This window comes from Microcebus murinus, chromosome 10, assembly GCF_040939455.1.
Source record: "Microcebus murinus isolate Inina chromosome 10, M.murinus_Inina_mat1.0, whole genome shotgun sequence".
Taxonomy (NCBI): domain Eukaryota; kingdom Metazoa; phylum Chordata; class Mammalia; order Primates; family Cheirogaleidae; genus Microcebus; species Microcebus murinus.
In genome coordinates, this window is record NC_134113.1 from 16,052,357 (window position 1) to 16,074,027 (window position 21,671).

The following is a 21,671-nucleotide window of genomic DNA, read 5'->3' on the forward strand; positions in this document are numbered from 1 at the left end:
TGGGGTTGTCAGGAGGATAAAATGGCAGGATACACGCACCTGGTAAGCTCAGAGAGGATGATTATTATGAGGACACTGTAATCATCACAAGTAGTTCCTGTAAGAGCATTTCATGAGGGACCTTGCAGGGCCTGTGAATCCCCTGGAATAGTCTATAACTACACCGTCCAATATAGAAGCCTCTAGCCCCAGTGGATATTTAAACTAAAATTAATTAAAATAGAAAAAAAAATTAAAAATTGAGTTCCTCGATCACATGAACCACATTTCAAGTGCTCAGTGGCTACCATATTGGACAGTGTAGACACAGAACATTTTCATCCACGTAGAAAGTTCTACTGGACAGTGCTGCTGTGTAATGTTTTGTGCGTTATGTGCATGAGTGACTTTTTTCTGAAGAGAGGGTGCGTCGCTTTCATCAGACTCTCAAAGGCATTCTTGACCTCAGACGGATTAAAGAGAACCCACTTTTTGTGACCTGCAGAGTACCATACAAAGAAAAGGTATTGTTTTTATCCAGAAAACACCCAGGGACTTACATGTGGCCTTTATTTCTTTTAATTTCTTAGAGCTCTCTGGTTTCTGTTCTTTTCCCTTTCCCTCCTCCCACGCAAGTTCTGTTTCTCCCACATCCACTACATAACTGTGGAGGAGGGCAGCTCTCTTCCCTTCCCTGGGGTTTAGCGGGAGAGTGCAAAGGCTCTCTTCCAGCTCTTACACCTCAAACTGGCACCCCACACTCCCCGGGTCCCAGCAGGACCCTAAGACCCAGCTCTGAGAGCACAGTTAGAAATGTCATCTGTAGAACTCCTTCTACTTTATCGAGGTCTCCACATCTAGTCTCATTTGATCCCCACAGCGAACGAGTGAGGTGGGCAGGCCAGGTGGTCCCATTCTGCAGTTGTGGAGACTGAGGCTCTGGAAAATTACTGATTTGCTGGGCGTATTAGTTTGCTAGGGCTACCATTACAGAGTACCACAGAATGGTGGCTTAGGCAACAGAAATGTATTTTCTCACAGTTCTGGAGGCTGGAAGTACGAGAGCAAGGGAACAGCTGGGTCTGTTTCTTCTGAGGGCTGTGAGGGAAGGATGTGTTCCAGGCCTCTCTTCTTGGCCTGCAGATGGCCGTCTTCTTGCTGTTTCTTCATATCGTCTTCCTGCTTTGTATGTCTGTGTCCAGATTTCCTCTTCTCTGAAGGACACCAGTCATATTGGATTGGGGCCCACACTAAGCACCTCATTTTAACTCAGTTATCTCTGTAAAGACCCTGTCTCCAAATAGGGTCACATTCGGAGGCACCTGGAATTAAGGCTTCAACACATGAGGTTTTTTTTTTTTTTGTGGGGACACAATTTGGCTCATCACACCGGGTGTCACAGCTAGTTGGGGGCCCTGACACACAGGTCTCCTGACTCCATTTGTCTTTTTCCCTCTGCCAGGCCTTGGCCCTGTGTTTCTGATCTTGTGCCTTGTTTCCCTGGCTCTGCAGCCCACCCCAGCCTGGCCTCTTCTGTCCTGATCTTGCCTGCCCCTGCTGCAACCCTGGGGCGTGGGATGGCAGAGCGGGACAAGGATAGTGGCAGCAGTGGTGTTGGGACCTGAGTCTGGCAGTACAGAGAGGGGACCCTTCTCTCTGGAAGCTGACTGGTCGACAGGCCATGAAGAGCCTCAGCTCAGTGCCGAAATGCATTAATTTGCTTAGTGAGAAATCGATGCCGTGGGACCCTACGTGGCCATTGGGATACTAGCCAAGTGAATAGAAGCTATTTAAGAACTTTACAGTTTCTTCTTGAACGAAGACCTTTATGGCTAAGAAACAAACACACAGCAGCAATATGACAAAGCAATGACGTACCTGACTCTGTGTGTTTAGGAACTTCAGGTATTCATGAGGGGGAGGCATCATCTCGGACTGTACTAACTGTTGACATTGACATACTAGTTCCAGAGAAAAAGTAATTCATCTGTTAAAAGAGAAATGTTAATTAAGTGCCTACTATGTGCCAGGCCCTATTCTAGCACTGGGAACATAAGGGCAAATGAAACAAGCTCCTGTTTGTCTCGGAGCTGACATTCCAGGAGAGGGAAGGCCTTCCGACTGAGTTTTGAGCCGAGTGATTTTTTAGTAAGTGATTTTTGAGCTGAGACCTGAATGAAACCGAGACTAAGCCCTTCAGTGACCTGGGCATTCCAGGCAAAAGGAACAGCATGTGCACACGCTCAGAGGAGGGGAGGGGGGTGCGTGGGTAGAAGTGACAGGACCTGTGAGGCTGAGGCAGCAGCGAGGAGGGTGGCAGGGGAGGGCCAGACGTGGACCACGCTGGCTAGTGGAAGGAGTGTGGATTCTACACTGGGAATACTGGGAAACCGCTGGAAAGTTTTGAGGAAGAAGTAGCGTTTTTCGATTTGTACTTTAAAATAGCACTGATAGTAGCTAGGAGTGCGTGTTTACCCTGTGCTAGGAGGTGTGCCTGTATTATCTCAATCCTTGCGTGTGTGAAATATGAACTCTTAACATCCCTGTTTTGTGGCAAGGAAAATTTAGCTTAGAGGCAAGCTCTGTTTTCCAAGTTGGCACCAGCTAATAAGTGGTGGATCCGAGAGTTGAAGCCAGTGTTGCTGATACTAACCAGGTCAGTTGGTGGTCTGCAGCCATCTCTAGTTGGAGGAAAGATCTCTAGTTGTCCTCGACCCTGTGATACAGAGAATTCCTAGCCTTCGCAGAGGTTACACTGTCTTATATATCTCAGAGGATTAAGTCCCACCTTTGTAGGTATTTTAGAAAATATTTCTGCCAGTATCTCAGGTTGGGGCCCAGATCTGGTAAACTCATAGGTCAAATGTTTTCTACAGTATGAAAGTGTTAAGTTATTTATACAAAATTCTCAATTCCTGCAGGCCCATAGAATCTGTGACTGAAGCAACTCTGTGATTCACCAAACCTCAAAAATAATTCCTTTCAAATGTGTCTTTCTCCAGCCAGCCCCTGGGGTTAGCTCTCCTATTGACCTGTGGGTGAAGGTGATTAACCCTCAAATTTGTCAACTGTGTATAAACACAAACCATAACTGGCTTCTAATGCTAAGTAAATAAAAGAGGATGGACAGACACTTTCTAGTGTGTGATGCTAAGGGTAACCTCATCGAGAGAAAAGAAAGAAATCTCTGGCACCATCTCCAACATGGACCCCTGTCTAGAGTCAAAGGAATTCCATTCTCTCAGCGGGGAGGTAATTGACAATATGGAAAAAACAGCTGAAAAGGAAGTGCCCGCCAGAGCTTTCTACTTGGTTGCCTAGGATGGAAGAGATAAAAACAGTTTTTGCCCGAGGTTCTGATTTCAGGACCGGGAGTTCAAACATCAAAGGCACGCTGTCTCACTCTCATTTCCCCTTTGAAAGCCTAGAAGACCCAATCTACAAAACCACTGAGAACGAACATCTTTCTCATCCCATCTGGTCACAGTCCGGCATGTAAAATTCAAAAGGTGTGGGAGGTGGGGGAGATTCGGCCTGTGCCTTCACTTTCATGCCCTTGGTTTTGGTTTCTGGAAATCCCTCCTTCTGGCCAGACAAGATTACATCTCTTTATTGGCCCTTTGCAGTGTGACCTGCTAGAATTGGCCAGCTCTTTCATCACTTCTCCTATTTTAGGTAAGGGCGATCCTGGCTTTCTGGGACGGAGTAGGAAGCGTCTCTGGCATTTGTTAGCTGTGATCTCTCATCTGTTGAAAGAATCTCTCAAACTTTAAAAAAAAAAGAAGGAACCAAAATAGACAAAAACATGCCTCCTTTGATAAGTGTGTGAATCTCATGCCCCCGCCCTGTGAGCCTTCAACCTGCTGCCAGTGAGAAGACATAAAGGAGTTTGTGTTCTCAAATATTCTCTGAATTCCTCCCATGAAAACACTTCGGATGAGTTCACTGTCAGTTAAAAGCTACTCTCATCCTCTTAGAAATTGCATTACCGGAAGCGTTTTCAAGCTACCTGTGCCTCCTGAAATTCTGATCTTTCGGGAAGGGGATGTCGCTCTTGCCTCCTGGTGAAAATCACTGCTCTAAAAGTCCAGAGGAGCAGAGGAAACACCCAGGGTTGGGGTCTGTGGAAGAGCCCGCAGCCCGTATCGTGCACTGCAGGCCCTCCTAGCTGTGGCCAGGGGCTTTTGCAGGATGTTTCCACGGAATCCAGCGGAGGTCCTGGAGTCACAGAGTGTGGCTGCTGTGTCTCCGGCTCCTGGAAAATGACCCTTGGGAATGGCAGGACCCTGCCAAGCTGCCTAATGATGCATGTGATTGGTGTCAGCTGGGCCCTGCCCCAGACCTGCTGGACATGGCTCCCAGCAAACTGTGTAATAACGAGCCTTCAGGGTGACTCTGATGCCCTCCAGTTTGAGAACCCCACTGTATTAGAGAAAGCAAAGCAGGGCTGCATTTCTCACATCAATTATTCACAAATACCTACAGTGGAAGCAGTTCACAGCTCCCTTCTCAGGCTCAGCTGTGCTAACCCAGGGTTCTCAGGCAGGAAGACTTGCAAGCGTGCCCTGATGTAGGCTCTTTTGAAGACAGAGAATGGCTGAATTATTCTAACAAGGTCAGTGGTCATTAATATTACCTACTGTTCTCATTCATTCATTTGCTTTTTTAGTCATGCATTCATTCAGTCATTCATTTGTTTTACAAAAATTTATTGAATACTCATGTTCCAGGTACTATTCTAGTAAGGTGAGAATATGTTTATTGTCCAAAAAGGCTTAGTTGTGTGAGCCAATTGCTCTGCCAGTTGCTACTGTGTGACCTTGGGCTAGTGATTAAGCTCTCTGAAGCTCAGTTTCCTTATCTATAAAATGGGGCAGTAGCTAGCTACTTTATAGATAACGTTGCGGGATTAAATGAGCTAATGAATAAAATTGTTACACACGGTGCCAGAGACATGCTAATAAATGGTATCGATTATTCTGGATGCGACGTTTAGGGATCAGTGAGATGTCCTTTCTGGCTGGAGTAGAAACTCCTGTTGGGAAGTGGTAGGAGAGAAGATTGAGGCCAGGTTGCCTAGATCAGTGATTCTGAATGCTAGATGTGCAGTAGAATCTCATGAGGAGTTTGCAAAAAATGCTGATGCCTGGGCCGTGCCCCCCAAGGGCTCCAATTTAATTGGCCAGCCTGAGAAATGTGGCCCTAATCTTGCGACCAAGAGGAAATAAGCCTTGCTCTGGAAACTTGTCTTGCTCCAATCATTTGTCATCAATGAATTCCAGAGAAGAACGTGTGTCTGGCAGCCGTCACCAGTGAGCAGTGAGAGATACCTTTGGGCTTGGGTTTACTTAGTTAGCATTTGGTCGCTGCCCTCATCAGGGACTCAGAGCCCCATGAAGCAGTTTGTTGAACTTGGCAAAGGGGTGTATTATGCTTGTGTTTACTCTTTTGAACCCGTGGCGAATTGCTGAGCATTTTAACACACTCCCTCTGCTGCCAGATTCACAAGTTCCACGCGAAGTCCCTGCAGACTGGGTCCAAATTAAGGACTCACCCTTGTTAATAACAGAGCACCAGAGAGGTTTCTCCACTTTTAGTCATTTGGACGAGCCCTTCAGCTGTGAGTCTGTCCAACCACGTTTCTGATGAGTTTCCTATTAAGTTAGCTATTTGACCTTCAAGGGTATTATTTTCATTGTTTTCATTTGATTACACCCAAGTCATTTTTCTAGAGGCTGGAGATTAGAAATAAAACAACTACAAACTAACGCTACTCCCTGGCTCTCCTGCCTCTCCCTCCTGGGCTTCCTGGAATTCAGTACTTGCTAGTGCCTTAAATAACAGCACTTGTGCTGGCCTCTGAGTTTTAAAGGAAAAAAAGAGAGACTGTATTGCCCTTTGCTGTAAGGTCTTTTGAAGCCAACTGGGATGGTTCTCTTAATTTGCTTATATGGTCCACAGCATGCATTTAGGAAGTTCACAGAACACAGAAGAGGACCCTCCACAAAGACCACGCACAACAGAGAGGATTTGGATATTGAAAGGGGGGTTGGAGGTGACTTCTAACCTGCAGAGCCTGGGATTTCCTGATTTGAGAAATGTGTCCTTCCCCTTCCTCATCATGACTTCTGACAGTGGGCTCACCTGGCAGGTACAACCCAGAGACAGACATCCATGCTTTGGAACAGCACTCGGGGCTGCAGAATGGATGTATAGAGAGCTTGTCTGCACCCCAGCCTCTGCTCTGGGCCCCTTGAGTCCTTTGATGTCTCTGAGTGTCAGTTCCCTATCTCTGCCATTTCCCCACCTCTATCCCATCACACACGCACACCTCAAGGGCACAAATACAATCTCAGGTGTGGATTCTGCCAGTACCTGTCCTATCCATAACCGTGGATCTGATCCAGGCACGTCTTCATTTGTTCCTTCTTAAACTAAGACTCGCTGCCTTAGAGTAGCAGTTAATATTTATGCTTACACCTGCTGCCGCATGCTGTGATAATCCTCACAAAAAGGACATAAGGTAGAGGCTTCATGTTAACCGGTGGAGAAACTGAGGCACAGAAAGGCTAAGTAACTTGTCAAGGTCACCCAGCTGGTAAGTAGTAGAGCAGCCTGGATTTGAACCCAGGTCACCTGGCTCTAGGAGTCGGGCTCTTAACTACTGCGCTGCGCTGTGTTGCCCCGTGAGGCAGACTGGAATTTAGAGCTGGAGAGATACTCCTCAGAGTGGCCGAGCTGGCCATACGTGGGGGGTCAGGCAGTGGCTAGAGCCAGAAGTGTGATAACCCCAGGCCTGGCTTTTCCAAAACCCTGGTGTGATGAGTCCCCAGAGGAAAAAAAACCTCTGCTGGCGTTTCCAGGCATGGAAGACTAAGGCTATCTTCATGGAAGGATCCTGCCCCATCACTGCCGGAACTGGGGGAGCATGCTCTTCTCAGGAGTTCTCTGTCCCAAGCACAAGAGCCCTTGCTTCAGCTTGGGGTGGTTGTGAGAGGTTCTGATCAATTGCCGGGGCTCTGTCAGAGTCAGGATTGTGTGTGTGTGTGTGTGTGTGTGTGTGTGTGAGAGAGAGAGAGAGAGAGAGAGCGAGCGAGCGAGAGAGGCTGAGGCGGAGCGGTAGAGGGAATGGCAGGGAGATAGGCAGGGGCGTGTGTGTGGTGAGGTGTGTTGCTGGCCATTGGAGCCCGTTATTTCCACTGTAGGGCCCTGTGTGGTTCCAGGGACATGCCCCCCAGCATGAGTCCCTTCTGCCACTCGACTCCTTTCTCTATCCTGGCCATGTCCCCTACCTTCCTAGGATTTGACAGTGGGCCCCCAAGTAGCACTGATAATCTTGGCAGGAACGAACGGCTCTTGGCCAGCCTTCTGCACCCCCTCTTCTGCAGGCAGCGTCTTTGCCTTCTTACCATCTCTTCTGCCTTCTGCGAAGTCCACGGCTGGCAGTGGGTGGCCTGGCTGGCTGTGGTTCTCCTTGAGCACGCCAGCCAACATCCAGAGTTTTGGTTCAAGAAAAGACAATGAGTGAACTTAAAAAGCCTTTCGTTGTCCAAACCAGGAAACACGCTGACTCAACTCTGACCAGTTCGTGGACGATGGGGGAGCTGCCAGTCCAGTTTAATTTTCTCGCTCTTACTGCCACGGGTTTTCCAACTCTGGGCATCAGAGGACCGTTTAGTGAAGTCGTGAGCCCCCATGAGGGGTATAAAATGTTCTGGGGAGGATTTTTTGAAGAATGAATCTTGTATTGACTAAATGACCTGATTAGTTTGCAGACAGTTCTTTCCAAGGAAAGATCACTCCATTCCTGACATGAAAAATTAGCTACGTCTGTAAAGATCCTACTGACCTTTAGTAAAAGAGCATGGCTTAGGAGTGGAAAGCTACTTCTGCCTGGGGTTTTGGGAAAGTAATAAAAAGGCTGCTGCATGCGGAGGCAGCACTGTGGAAGGGATGGCAACGTCCTGGACCTCATTTAGGAGCTGGAGCTGGTAGAAGGCAAAGGCCTGAAGGGAATTCTGACTGGTCCACTCCTAGGCCCTTGGCCTTTTTGTTTAACGCCCCCACCTGCCCGCGGTTACATGTAAACCAGAAAGATACCTGCCATTGTTCATAACCAGGTCTTCACGGAGCATCCTGTAGGTTGATCCCCCCAAGGCCACTTCCTTCCTAAATGGCCTAATGTATTTGGCTCTGACATGGCCAGGGGATGGTTAAAATGCCAAGATCTCCTCACTCATCAGCATTCCTCCCAGGCCAGAGCATTGTTTTTATAACACACATTTTCTCAAGTTATACAAGTTGTGTTATTAACCTCGAGGGCAGCAGGAGGGAATCGTTAGGAGTTGGGTAATTAACGTGGTTGTGAAAGCCCTGCTAATTACCCAGAAGGCAGAGCTGGACTGTCAAACTGAGCATCTGATGAAATTCAGGATTAATTTGGAGACACAGCTGTTGCTATAGCAACCAATCCCCACTCTCCCTTGAAATGGAAAACAAACAGAGAACAAGAACAATAATTCAAGTTGGTGTCTGGGAATAAGGAAGGCCCTTCTGAACAGTAGAAGGAAAGAGAGAGAGAGTTTAGGTGTTGAGATATGTTGAAACAATGGTAAAAACCAGCTCAAAAGCAAAACCCAAGTCATTTTGGTTGGTTAGTTTCATGCCTGCTTTCTCTAGGAGTCAGTTCAGGCCCATTCAGACCCACCTCACTGATCTTTCTCTCTGACCATCCAGGTACTTAGTACTTAAAGTCGGTCCCATGCAGGTCAGCTCTTGAATTATTTTATAAGTACTAGTCATTTGCAACTAGAAAACGACTCTTTGAGGGCAAAGACTGTGCCTTATGCTGCTTGTGTATTCCCTTTAACACAAAGAAAAAAATGCTCAGATAAATGGTTCAAAGAGCCTGATTATAAAGCATTTTCAGGAAAGATGGTGAGGTTGGATCCGTTTAATGAAGGAGAACCTTTATTGAGTATAATGCAAAGAGAACGAATGGGATGGTGGAGGAAGGTGGTGGAGAGTCATGGCAAGAGTCACACAAATTTGCCATCAAATCTTACTGGGTATCGACCCAACAGAAATACATGTAGATATGCATCAAAAGGGGGCACGAGAATGCTCACATCAATACTGTTCTTAATGACCCTCAAGTGGAAACAACCCAAATGTCTATCAATATCAGGATGGATAAATAAACCATGATACGTGTGCATGGAGTACTCTAGAGCAACGACAATGAACAGTCTTTGAGTACATTGAACAACACGGATTATTCTCATAAGCATTATGTTGAGTTAATGAAGCCAGACACCAAAGAATGTATACTGCACGATTCCATATTTTTTTTTAATTTCAAAATTGGCAAAGCTCATCTGTGATTTTGGCTTACATTCATCATATTCATGATTTTGGCTTCTCCATGTCCTTGGGGAGATGGTTAATGACAGAAAGAGGACGCGGGGGGGGGGTGTGCTTGCAGGGGGCTAGCAGTGTTGTTTCTCGATGTGAGAACTGGTTCCCTATTTATAAACTAGGGATAATATTGATACCTATTTCATGGGATTGTTGTGAGAATTGAATGTTTTAATACCTGGGATGTAGTAATTGCTCAATAAATGTTAACCGTTGTTAGTATAAGCCTTCTAGGGAAGGAGAGGTCACTCCGTGGGGAGTCAGCTGGGAAGAAGTGAGCCCTGAACTATTTTGTGGGTCCAGGACCCTGGATGCTACCCTGTCCCTTGTTCCCATGTCTTAGATTGTTCTTGGCAATGCTTGGTCGCCTGACTGACTCCCCTGGAGTCAGTGGGTGTTCTAGGCCTCGGTGTTTTATTCCTTGTCCTCTTCTTTCTCTTCTCCCAGTCCCTGGCCCTGCCAGCTGCTGCTGGTTCTCCTGTTTGCAAAAGGGTCCCCTTCCTTGTGCTGCCCTTCTGCCTGGCCTGCCTTTCTCTCCCCTCTAAGCTGGGTAAAATCTTCCTTCAACATCCTCTGTGCCATCGCATAGTAGGCGCTTTCTAAAACTCCCTTGCTACACTAAAAACCAGGCTCTGTGCCCCATGGACATGGCCGGGGCTGACCCGAGCTGAGCTCAGTTTCTATTCAGGGCTTTGATTTTCCTGGTAGGCCTGGCATGTCAAGGGCCATAGTTTTCCTCACCATTCTGGAGCCACCGGGCTTCTGGGTAAAGCTGTCTGGCCAAGAGACACAGGCTTTCATTTTTCAGAGAGGAAACCCTTCCCAACTGGTGGAAAATAAGCTTTTGCTTAGTGACTAATAACATAAACACAGACAAGATTTCTGGGCTTATAAATAACCAGTTGTAAAAGTGCCCAAGGGAAGCAGCCCTTTTTGCTAGAAGAATGGCTGAGAGTATTCCTGTCACCTCGCTGATAGTGGCCTTAACCACGGGCAAGGAGCCTTGGGCAGAGGCTGCGGAAGCTGGTCAGTTTTCAGTATGAATTTCCAAAGCCATGCTCTTATACATTGTGAATCCTGGACTATTCTGGAAAAATAATAGATGATCTCTCAGGTCCTTTCTTGCTCTAAAATACTGTGATTCTGGGGCAGCCACAACATATTTTCTTTTGTTTTTTTTTTTTTTTTGAGACAGAGTCTCACTTTTGTTGCCCAGGCTAGAGTGAGTGCTGTGGCGTCAGCCTAGCTCACAGCAACCTCAAACTCCTGGGCTCAAGCAATCCTGCTGCCTCAGCCTCCCGAGTAGCTGGTACTACAGGCATGCGCCACCATGCCCAGCTAATTTTTTCTATATATATTAGTTGGCCAATTAATTTCTTTCTATTTATAGTAGAGACAGCGTCTTGCTCTTGCTCAGGCTGGTTTCAAACTCCTGACCTTGAGCAATCCACCCGCCTCAGCCTCCCAGAGTGCTAGGATTACAGGCGTGAGCCACCGCGCCCGGCCTCCACAACATGTTTTAAAGAGCAATGCGGGCAGGGAGAGGAGAGTCTTAGGGCTTTGTTTTGCCAGAGCTGCCTAAGAGGCAGATGAAGTAATTATGAGAGTAGCTTCCATTTACCGAGCATGGGCTGAGGCTCTGTGCTGAGGGCGCTAGACCCACAGCTCACTGAGTCCCCGGGTAGCTGTGTGAGGAAATTATTAGCCTCACTGGACTGATGAGGACAGCCAGGTTCAGAGGAATTAAAAGTATGTGAGCAGTAACGTGGTGGCTGAGAGCGGAGGTCTGCAGTCAGACTTCCCGGGCCCAGTCCTGGCTCTTGCCGCCTGCTCTCTGTAGCCACGGCAGTTATCGCTCACCTTGTCGTACCCAGGTGTTCTCATCTGTAAAACAAGGGAGGTCACAGGACCAAACCCATGTGACATATTCATGCAAAATGCTCATCAGCCTGGTGCTTGGTATAGTGGGCCCACATCAAATGTTGCTGTTAAATAAGAAAGCGCAGAAGAAGGTTTGTCGGTAACACCACACCGCCTCAGTGATGAGCCACTGATGCTCCAAGTATGGAAGTCTTGTTTTCTCTTAGCTAATTTAAGCTTACAACCAGGGCCTTGACCATGAGACTTGGGCTGCTTCTTATGGTGGGGGGTGGGGGATGGGCATGATGTCCCAGAGCCAGGCCCGGCTGCTTGGACAGTTCTCGGGCCAGGCTGCTCACTGGCCCTGCCTGACACAGTGAGGGGCCAGTTTTACCACTCAGATGTCATCTCATTCATCTAGTGTTTCCCCAGCTGGTCCCTGATTATCCCGATGAGTTCTCCCGGATGCCAATAAGAATATTCAAATGGCCAAATAACCGGGCTCTCCAGGGGCGGTCGAGTATTGACATTTTACCTGTGTTTGACCATGGAATCCTTTTTTATCTCTAGAATATCTTGCAGGACCAATAATGCTCCATGGAATGTGCATTTGGAGCTATTTCTCAACTCTCTGCAAGTGCAATGAGCAGAGAGGCAAAGGCTGGCAACTCCTGAGGATGGGGGCAAAGGCTCGCCCGGGAGGTGAGACAGGTGGACAGACTCGGGATGTATTTTAGGGGCAGGAGCAGCAGGATTTATTGATGGAAGCTGCTTAGTAAAATATTGGGTGTATTGGACGGTATTGAACTGAAATGTACTTGTATCTCCTTGGTACCAAATCAGCCAGTTGGAAAGGGAAGAATCCAGCCACTGAAACAAGTCCTGTCTGCATCAGGCAGGGGACCCACATCTTCCCCAGTGGCTCTGGCTTCTTTAAGGACACACCAGACTCTCTGGGGTGTGAAGCTCCTTGTTTATTTACCTGTCAAAGTACTTTGCTTCTTTCTACATTCCTCCTCTTTAAAATTAGAAAGTCCGCAGCCCTCTCTAGGGCATATCACTCTCTCACTTTTGGAGCCTGAGCCGTGCACCCCGAGGCAGCCTTTCCAGTTTCCAAAGTTTATTGTTGAAAAGTGCACAACAGGCTGAAATCCCTGGCAGGAGCCAAAGCTGCAGGGTACACCGAGGCCAGCAGACACCGGAGCAGCCAATTTTATCTGGCTGTTCTCTCCTTCCCCCCGCCCTCCACCCACTGCCCGCCTCCTTCCCCCTTCATTTTATCAGAGAGGTTTGGCTGGACTTGAAGGAGCCGAAAAGGAACTGGAGGGGCCTGAGCCTCTCGAAGCCGTGACAAGGTATGGGAGGATGGAGCACCCAGGCCTGGGGCAGGTTCCAGCTCAACTCAGTTCTTCATTGGTTGTCTGTGCCTGTCTTGGTCCCAGGCCCCGGAGGTCCAACAATATTGATACCAATGATAATTGCTGTCATTAGTGAGTGTGTGCTGTACGTGTAGACCTTGTAATCGTCTGACATACCTGGTATCGATAAATCCTCCCCACAGTTGTAAGAAGTACTTACTAATATCATTCATATTTTACAGTTGACTAAGGTGAGGCACCGAGAGGGCAGGTTTCGTGGAGTCACACAGCCAATACAAGGCAGATCCGGGAATCCTACTTAGGAGTATCTGATTCCAAAACTACTGTTTTTAGCTCTCTCAGTGCAGGCTCATAGTCTGGGCAGAGGAAATGGGTATGTAAGTCAGCAAGTAAACCAGCACAGTTTGCAAGTGCATGAGGCAAGTGTCGATGAGTGCAGTGAGCAGTGGAGGGGAGGCAATGTGGAGGCCACGTTTGAGTCCTCTCAACTGATGGGGTGGAGTTTCCCTGGCAGGTAAGACAGGTGGGAGTAACGGCAGAGGGAGGACACAGAGGCGGGAGGCAGCAGTGTGCGTGTGTGATTGTGAGAAACGGCAAACAGTTCTGCTTTGCTTGGCATGGCAGTCCTGACGGGAAGAGTAGAAGCTGATGAGATGGCAGGAGGTGGGCCCGGGTCCTTCAGGCAGGGTCTTAGGTACGCTGCAAAGGTTTTTATATCATATGCTTTGGGAGTGATGCATTTCAAAACTATCATCGTTGATTTTGTCTTTGCTTAAAGGACGGCTTATGCGAAAGCCCATGGTGTGAGACAGGTAGCAGTGGAGTGGATTTGGCTGAGGGGGTGCTGAGGACCAAGAGTCTGTCATTGGTGGCCTCCCCTTCCCAAGCCCCAGGCATTGGCGCCTGGCCACCAGCCTGGAACCCTGAGTTTGCACATCACCGTTAGGGAGCATCAGAGTTAGGGAGAGAGAAGCATTTTGGAAGATGATTTCCTTGGTATGGTGGAGGCTGGGTGAGAAGGACCTGAGGCTGGAGCAGGGCACCCGCCCGAGGTGATTGCAGCTGCGTCGTCCTGGCAAATACCAGCCTGTGATGTTGCCACTCTCCGTCTGCACTGAGAGCCAGAGTGGAGCTGATTACAGCCAGCTCTTTGGGAGGCCGTTGCATCTAGTGGTTCTGCACTAGGTGTTTGGAGCCAAACTGCCTGATTGCAGACTTCGTGTGTTTCTTAACCCCCCAGGCCTCAGTTTCCTCATTTTTCAATGGTAAAATTACAGATAATTCCCTGAGAGTTTGTTGTGAGGTTTAAACGAGTTAGCACGTGGCAGGTACTCAAAACCGAACACAAGCTTGGTGCATTCTAACCAGGATGTAATTATTTACTATTAGTGTTCAAAATTCATTTGTGAAGTTTGAATTTACTCCTTTAATATATACCGATGCTCTACTATATGCCAAACACTGTTCTGGGTGTGAGGATACATCGGTGAGTGAAATAGACCGACCCTCATTTACATTTGAACTTGGGAGACAGAGTAAATAGATGCACAGAATGGATGTGTTATGAGGCTAAGGGGCCCATGGATCGTGGAGGACTTGGTGGGCCACATGAAGAACCTTGGGTTTTATTTTGGGTGAGATGGGACCTCAGGAAGGTTTTGAGCAAAGAGACAAGATTGAGCACCCATCTCGGGATCAGAGTAGCTCTGTCAGGCCTGGCTCCCTGGTCTGTAGCAAATGGTTAGCGAACGGTAGCTGTGTCTGTTGTGTGTGACCCATTCTCCTGTCCACAGGGGAGCTGTTCTGGTGGGAGGGGCTCACGAGAAAGGACCTTGGTGAAGGGAGTGGGTCCTCAGGAAAGAGAACCACGTTTCCCTCCACATTACAAACGCCTGTCCAGAAACAAGGGTGACGATGCCATTGTCCACCTGGCTGGATGACTCTCCCAAATCCTCGTGGTGTTGAATGGGCCGATTTGTGTCCTGCTGGGCCTGTCAGTCGGTTGGTGGCACTTTGCTCTCTGCTCAGTGTCATCTCCATTGTCCTCTCACTCATGCCCTCTGGAGTCGTAAGTGAGCTTGCTGGACATACAGGGCATTTGTTTGTTGCCGTGTCCCCCTGCAGTGTTCGAGAACAAAGATAAGATTGTGATCATCATGGAGTACGCGAGCAAAGGGGAGCTGTACGACTACATCAGCGAGCGGAGACGCCTCAGCGAGCGGGAGACCAGGCACTTCTTCCGGCAGATCGTCTCTGCCGTGCACTACTGTCACAAGGTATGGCCCCGCATGGGTTCCACGGCACCACGTCATCCTTTCCATGTTACGAAAGTGACACCTGTTCGCAGTAGTGTACATAGAGAACTCATAAGCTAGAAAGAAGAAAATCACCATCTCCTACAAGTCCAGAGTCCAGGGATAACCCGCTGTCGACATTTTTGCTTGTTTCCTTGCAGCCTTCTTCTTCCTCCTCCTCCTCCTCACATTTATTTTTTTATTTAAACTTTTTATTTTGAGTAATTTTAGATGTACAGGAAAGTTTCAAAGACAGCACGGAGAGTTCCCGTATATGCTTAACTCAGTTTACCTGAATGGTAACATCTTGCATTACTTTGGTACATTTGTCAAAACTGAGACACTAATATTCATACATTACTTTGAACAAAATTTCAGATTTTATTTGGATCTCACCAATTTTTCCTCCAATGACTTTTTTCTGTTCCGGGATGCAATCTTGGGTACCACGGTGCTTTTTTTTTTTTTTTTTTTTTTTTTTGTAAATATAGTTTGAGTCTTGCTTTTTCACTTAGCATCTTAATTTAAATATTTTCATGTATTATTAAAAATTATCTGTAATGCATTATTGGACATTTGGGCTGTTTCTAATTTCTGGTTATTACAATTGGCAATCAACATATTTATACATGAATATTTTCTTTTCAATTGAATAAATTACTTGAGAGATTCCAGAAATGGAATTACTGGGTAAAAGGTCCTGAACCTTTCTATGTTCCTGGTACCTTTCCTTGGTACCTTGGTTACCTACATACACATGCATTTTATTGCCACACAGCTCAGTGGGGTGTGCTCATAATATAGCCACAATGTAGCTACCCTGGGCCTCTGGAGAAGGAAATGAAGTACACAGATAATTCCAAGCCGGGTTTCAGCCATTATTGTTATTAATCATTTTAGCCATGATTTTCATCTCATCGAGACTTTCCCCAGAACTCTTATACTTGGAACAATCATGTATTTTGAGGACCATGTGACTTGAATCCAACATGGCATCCAAACAGAGTCAACTTCTTCATACCAATCATTGTGACCTGGGGCCTTCTGGTTTGTCAAAAATTCTGTTTAATTGAGAGTGGCTCTGTCAATAATTGGAAGACAATCATTCAAATCCAAAACCCTTAACGCACACGAACATTATTTGACCTCCCTGTGCTGACTCAAAAGGTACTTGTGATTCGAACTGTACACTATTTTGTATTTTATCATCGGGCATCATTGTAAAGCACTGCAGAGACGGTGTTTCATTGTTTGAAGTGTGTGAGCACTTGGATTCTGTATGAATGGGGCTGTAGTAGACTCATTCCATCCTACTGTGAAGACCAGGAATGCAACAACATTCCTGATATAAACCAAACTGCTCCTGATATTTACAACTAAAAAACATCAGATAGCTTGCAATTACTCCATATCTCTCCTTCGGGAGACTTGGTTTTGTGCATTTCTGAATTCAAAACACCCCCTTGAAGGCTCGGATGTGACAAAGATTAGTAGAGATACATGTTTTCATCTCTCTCTGCAGTCAGCACAGAGAGACGGAAAACGGTCAGAGGAAAAGGGAAAAAAAACAACTAAGCATCAGTTGTAAACGCACCAGTTGGTTTGCTCAAATGAGCAGCTTCAACTGCAGACGTCCCCTGTGCCGAATGATGTTCAGAATCCTCCAGTACTCCCTGAGATTTGTCCACTCGGCCCCAAATAGTCCCACTGCTCTTCCCACACTCACCCCCTAAAAAGATAATTGGGTCTAAAACCAGCATTGAGCAGGCTGGTTGTTGCTGCTGTGTAGACCACCAGCCTGTGCAGGGTTAATGACTCCCTTTCACCTTTCAGCTGGCTGGCTGCTTGTCCCTTCCTGCAGCCTTGCCAGAGTCCCCCTAAGTGAGAAGGTCAGACGGTGTGGCAGCCACCTGCTTTGCTCAGGCTGGTGGCTCAGGTCTTGCTGGTCTGCTCTTACACTGGCCCCTCCCTCTGCTGAGCAGAGAGGAACTTTCAGAATCTTCTTTCCTGGCTACCTAGGAAATATTCTGTTATCCTCAGGACAGCTGTGGATTGGTCTCATGGGTCAGATTAGATGGGCCAGATTCCTTTCCTGCACTTTGGTGAGCCAGACAGGCAGGCAGACAGACAGACAGGCAAGGCCAGCGAGCTCCACACTCTGAGACCCCGGCAGAGAAATCTGCTTCTTCCCTGGGAATCCCATCCCAGACAGACATTGTTTGCTGCTGCCTGGGATTATATTGCTTTCACACAGTGGAATTACATTCCGGCAAAGAATCCCCCTGCTGTTTTACAGGCTCTGGGGGAGAAGAGATTCCAGTCATTTTTCCTTTAACCACACAGCAAGTGACTAATGCTCCCCTGTCACTGGTCGGTCACTGGCTGGGGAGCAGCAAGACAGTGAGAGCAGCCTGAAGGATGGAGGGGAAGACCACCGGGCTGGTGCATTTCTTTAATCTGTCAAACATTTCCCTGTGCTCACCCTCCTCTTACCTCTTTCTCTTGCTCTCATCCCACCGCTCCCATTCAGTTCCCTCCTTGTCTTCTCATTTCAGAACGGTGTAGTCCATCGGGACTTGAAGCTGGAAAATATACTGCTTGATGACAACTGCAATATTAAGGTAAAGCTCTTGCCTCGCTGACTGATGTGCAGGGCCGGGGTATTGCAGCCGGGCAGAGCTTAACCCACTCCAAGCTGCAGCCTGGAAACAGGCAGTCACTTCCTTCCCCAGCAGGCAGCTGGGGAAAGTCTCTTTGCTTGAGTTCTCAGTTCACACAATTCAATTTGACAAGCATTGATTGATCTCCTACTGCATGCCAGAGATGGTTCTACCTGTTGCGTTAAAATGAGATGACTAATATACACTCCCTGCCCGCAGGAAGCTCATAGTCTAATATCATCATCATAAAGATACAACAACCAACATATTTCATATGTATTTTACATCATACTTGCCTTATATCACTTACAATCTTTAAGATGACCCTATGAGACGGGTACTGTTATTGACATCATTTCACAGATAGGGAAACCGAGGCACAGAAAAATTAAATATCTTGTGCAAGGTAGTGCAGTGGTGGTAAGTAGTTGAGTTGAGATTTGAAGCCATGTCTGCCCGATTCACGAGCCCAAGTTCAAGTCACTATACTTGATTTGCTGGCAGGGCCCTAAATTATTTTAGAGTTGGAACTGTTTCCCTGGCCACTTTTTGTCACACTCCATGTCTCCCACTTCTCCCTCTCAACCCTCCCACCCCTGAAGCCAGCCATGGACCTGGGAAACTGACCAGAGCGAGGCTGGAGTTTGCTGCTGGGAACTAGCAAGTGCTGGGGTTTCTTTTATGGAGATTATTATTGCTGGCTGCCGCGGGGGCTGGAGAAAGTTCTCCTGGCCGACAGGGTTCAAGTGCCTCCTGGGGAGCCCTCCACATGTCCCTTTGATCACGTCTACAAAATAAGCAAATACAGTTTCAAAATAAACGGAGCTCACCGCATGGGTTTCATTATGAAATGGCCTTAGCACTCCCTGTACCAGCGGGAACCTCCCAATTGGCCGCTGGTGACGTTAGTGGCTTATCCCTGGTCCCCGGACAAAGCATGGGAATGACTTTTTGTTGTTGGTGGTGCTGGCAGTGGGGGGTTGTGTGATGGGGACACTTTATGTCCTTGCTTAGAAGAATGGGGTTGCCTTGGTATTCAGATTCTGTTTGCAGATCATGATGGCAACCATTAGTCACCATTGTCCTTTCAGAGGCCCCTGGAAGCCACGTCCCAGTGACCTCGTGTTCTTGCAGGGTGGTTGACCTTAATCATTTCTGCGCAGTGCATAGAGTGAGGAGGACATAGTTGGTCTGAGCAGTTCTCTGTAGAAACTATAGGCTATAACATGTCCCTGAAAACATGATTACACTGAAGTGGAATCTCAGGGTCTCTTCATTTCTGGCCACGTGGCTGGATCATATTGGAAGCAGCACTGACTGTAGAGGTGGGAAATTCTGGGCTGTGTGGCTTACTAGCTGTGTGACACTGGGAAAGCCACCCAACCCTGTGTCCTCTGCTGTGAACTGGGGCAACAGTAGTACCTCCAGGCTTGCTCTCAGGACGAAAGGAGGGGCGCTCTATGTTTGGTTTTATGAACTGCTAAGCACTGTGTGCAAATGTCAGGCTTAAAAGCAGTGGCTCTGGAGTTGGGTAGCCCAGGTTTGACTTGCCACCCTGGCCCTTAGCAACTGCGGGACTGGAGGCAAATTACTTGCTGATTAAAGCCTTAGTTTCCTCATCTGTCAAGTAGGGATGCCAGTTCCTGTTACTTAGGGTTATTGTTTATTTGTTCTTTTTTTTTGGTCAGTGAGTATCTTCTGAGCAGTTAGTGTGTGCAATGCCCTGTGCCTGGTTCTGGGGAGTCAATAGCAAATGTGAAGATTTTAGACAATATGATAGTCAAAGCAGTTAGCGGTTGACGATTGCTGTACCAGGAGCCTGCTTCAATGTCTGGCCACTGCAGAGGGAATGGAGCCAGAAGTCAGCTGTTCCGAAGGTGCCTGGGTCTTGGGGCGTGGTGGGTAGGCCATGGCTAGAAAATTGGGTCCTGGCTTGAGAGCGACATTCTAAGGGTTTGTGCCATTGACCTTAGTCACTTTCTCTCCAGATTCTTCCTGCCACCTGCCCCAGAGCTCTCGAAATTAAATGTCGTCTTTACAAGGCCTGGAATGTGAGCCTCTCCCCTGGGTATTGGGTTCTGTGGTACAGTGTGACCTCTTGGTCCCATGATGTAGTCTCAGAAGTGATAAGACACATAGCTTCCTACCGAGTCATAGAATTCCCCAGTGGAGGAGAAGAATGGTTAGAATTCTGAAAGCAATTGTGCAGGGCAATAATGAGGCCAGACGAATGGCTCATTTGCACAAGCAATGGGGCTCCCCTGTAGCAAGTCCTTTGACTTAGGATCCCTGTACATTATGTAGGGAAATAACACAGAACATCATAAAAATTAATGTTTGGGTGTATCTTTCCTCTTGTTTTTCCCTTAAGAATTTCTACTCCTGGCATTTCCCAAGGGAAAACATACACACACACACACACACACACACACACACACACATCCCACACAGAAACCAAATCTTCCCATTATCAAAACTTTTAAATTCCTTCTCTGCTTGTTCAGGGAATCCTACTCAGGTCTGAGAATTCTAGAGCTTGGAAGAACTTTGAGGGTCATTTTCCAACCCCTTGTTTTAGTAATTATGACCCAGAAAGTCTAGGTGATGTGCCCAAGGTCACACAGTGAATCAGTATAGACTATCTTATCATGTTGTTTCCCCAGACTGTAGCATAGTGCTTGGCATACATACAGTAGGTACTTCAGAGCTGCTTGAATTCGGAATAAAGAAATGATGAGCCAGGATTAGAACTCACATGTTTGACTTCCAGGCAAATTCTCTTTTCATCCCACCCACTCCAAGGTCTTTTTAAAAATGTGTTTCAGCTGGCGTTGATTTGTCTTCTGGCTGTTATGTGCTCAGCTCTTCCTGACTCAGCATTTGCTGAAGCACATTTAGAAAGGGCACTTGCTGACACAGGCAGCCAGACACATGGCCACAAGCTGGCCTCTATGTTCAAGAGCGCCCAGGCCATCAGTGTCTGGACCTGTGGGACCACAGATGCAGATGAGTACCAACCATCAGGACATGAGCATTAAGGGCCTCTTTTGGAACTGCCTCTGAGACTTCTTTAAATGTGGATCCATCTTCCATGTTTAAAGGGTGGAGGGCTTTGAGCCAAGAGGCCTATAAAAATGCTACTGGTTTAAATTTGTCACATGTCACTGCAGTTTTGGTAAGAGCCATGTAGCTAGTTCCTTTCCCCTTCCTTGTCTGATGTCGATTTGCAAAGAGCACTTCTGGCATCGGAAATTATTTATCTGGCCGCTGCGAGAGGGTGTGGCTTCTAAAAATATTCACACAGTCGGTCGGCAGAAAGAATGAGAGCAATGTGCCGCTTTGGGTTGCATTCCGTACTCTGTGGAAGCATGTCTACCAAAATAGACACCCAGCATAGCATTAATTTGCAATTAATAAAACGCAGGGCAGATTCACATCCCACTCTCTGGGAGAATGGAATGCCGACAATTCCCATAGGAGGCTCCTGTAAAAACGCCTTACAATGAGAAGAAGTCCAGGCACCAGGGTCAGCTGACCCCCTCAGAGAGGGCTGGGAATCTGCTGAGCTCCCAGGGCTCAGAGTAGAGGGGCAGAGGGGAAATGGCCTGTGGCCCCCTGTGACAATGGAAATGCGGCTGCCGCGGATAAGAAAAGAAGCTTTGAATGGCCAGGGCCAAGACAGAGAGAAACCTCTGAAGCTTAACAAGACCAAGTGGGGCAGCTAAGAGTCATGGGTCTCTGGGCTTTGATGATATGAATGTGAGAACTCTGTGTTCATGCATTAATTAATCAGTTCATTTGTCCATTTATCCATTTGTATGTGCATCTGCCCATGCATACCTACATCTGCTTGTCCATCCCTATGTTTGTTCATCGAGAAATTGAACCTCTCCTTTGGGCAGTGTTTATTCAATCAAAAATATTTATTAAGTTTCCTCTGTGTACTTGGCCCTTTGTTGGGGATTTAATAGTGAGCTAGAATGGCCAAATCCCTGTCTTTTTGGAACTCGGAATCTAGCAGTTGTGAAGCCAGCAGTAAATACTGAGCTATGAGAAGGATACAGAGGTAAATGAAGTTGATA

The 21,671-nt window shown here is 47.2% G+C and overlaps 1 protein-coding gene across 2 annotated transcripts in view; it reads left to right on the forward strand.

Annotated features, from left to right (window-relative positions):
• NUAK1 (NUAK family kinase 1) overlaps positions 1–21,671 on the forward strand; it is a 75,806-nt gene that overhangs the window by 33,937 nt on the left and 20,198 nt on the right. For both annotated transcript variants that reach the window (XM_012772754.2, XM_020287879.2), the window contains 2 exons: positions 14,760–14,911; positions 17,485–17,550. In XM_012772754.2, coding sequence (XP_012628208.1) covers positions 14,760–14,911; positions 17,485–17,550 — 218 coding nt within the window. The remainder of the gene's footprint in view (positions 1–14,759; positions 14,912–17,484; positions 17,551–21,671) is intronic.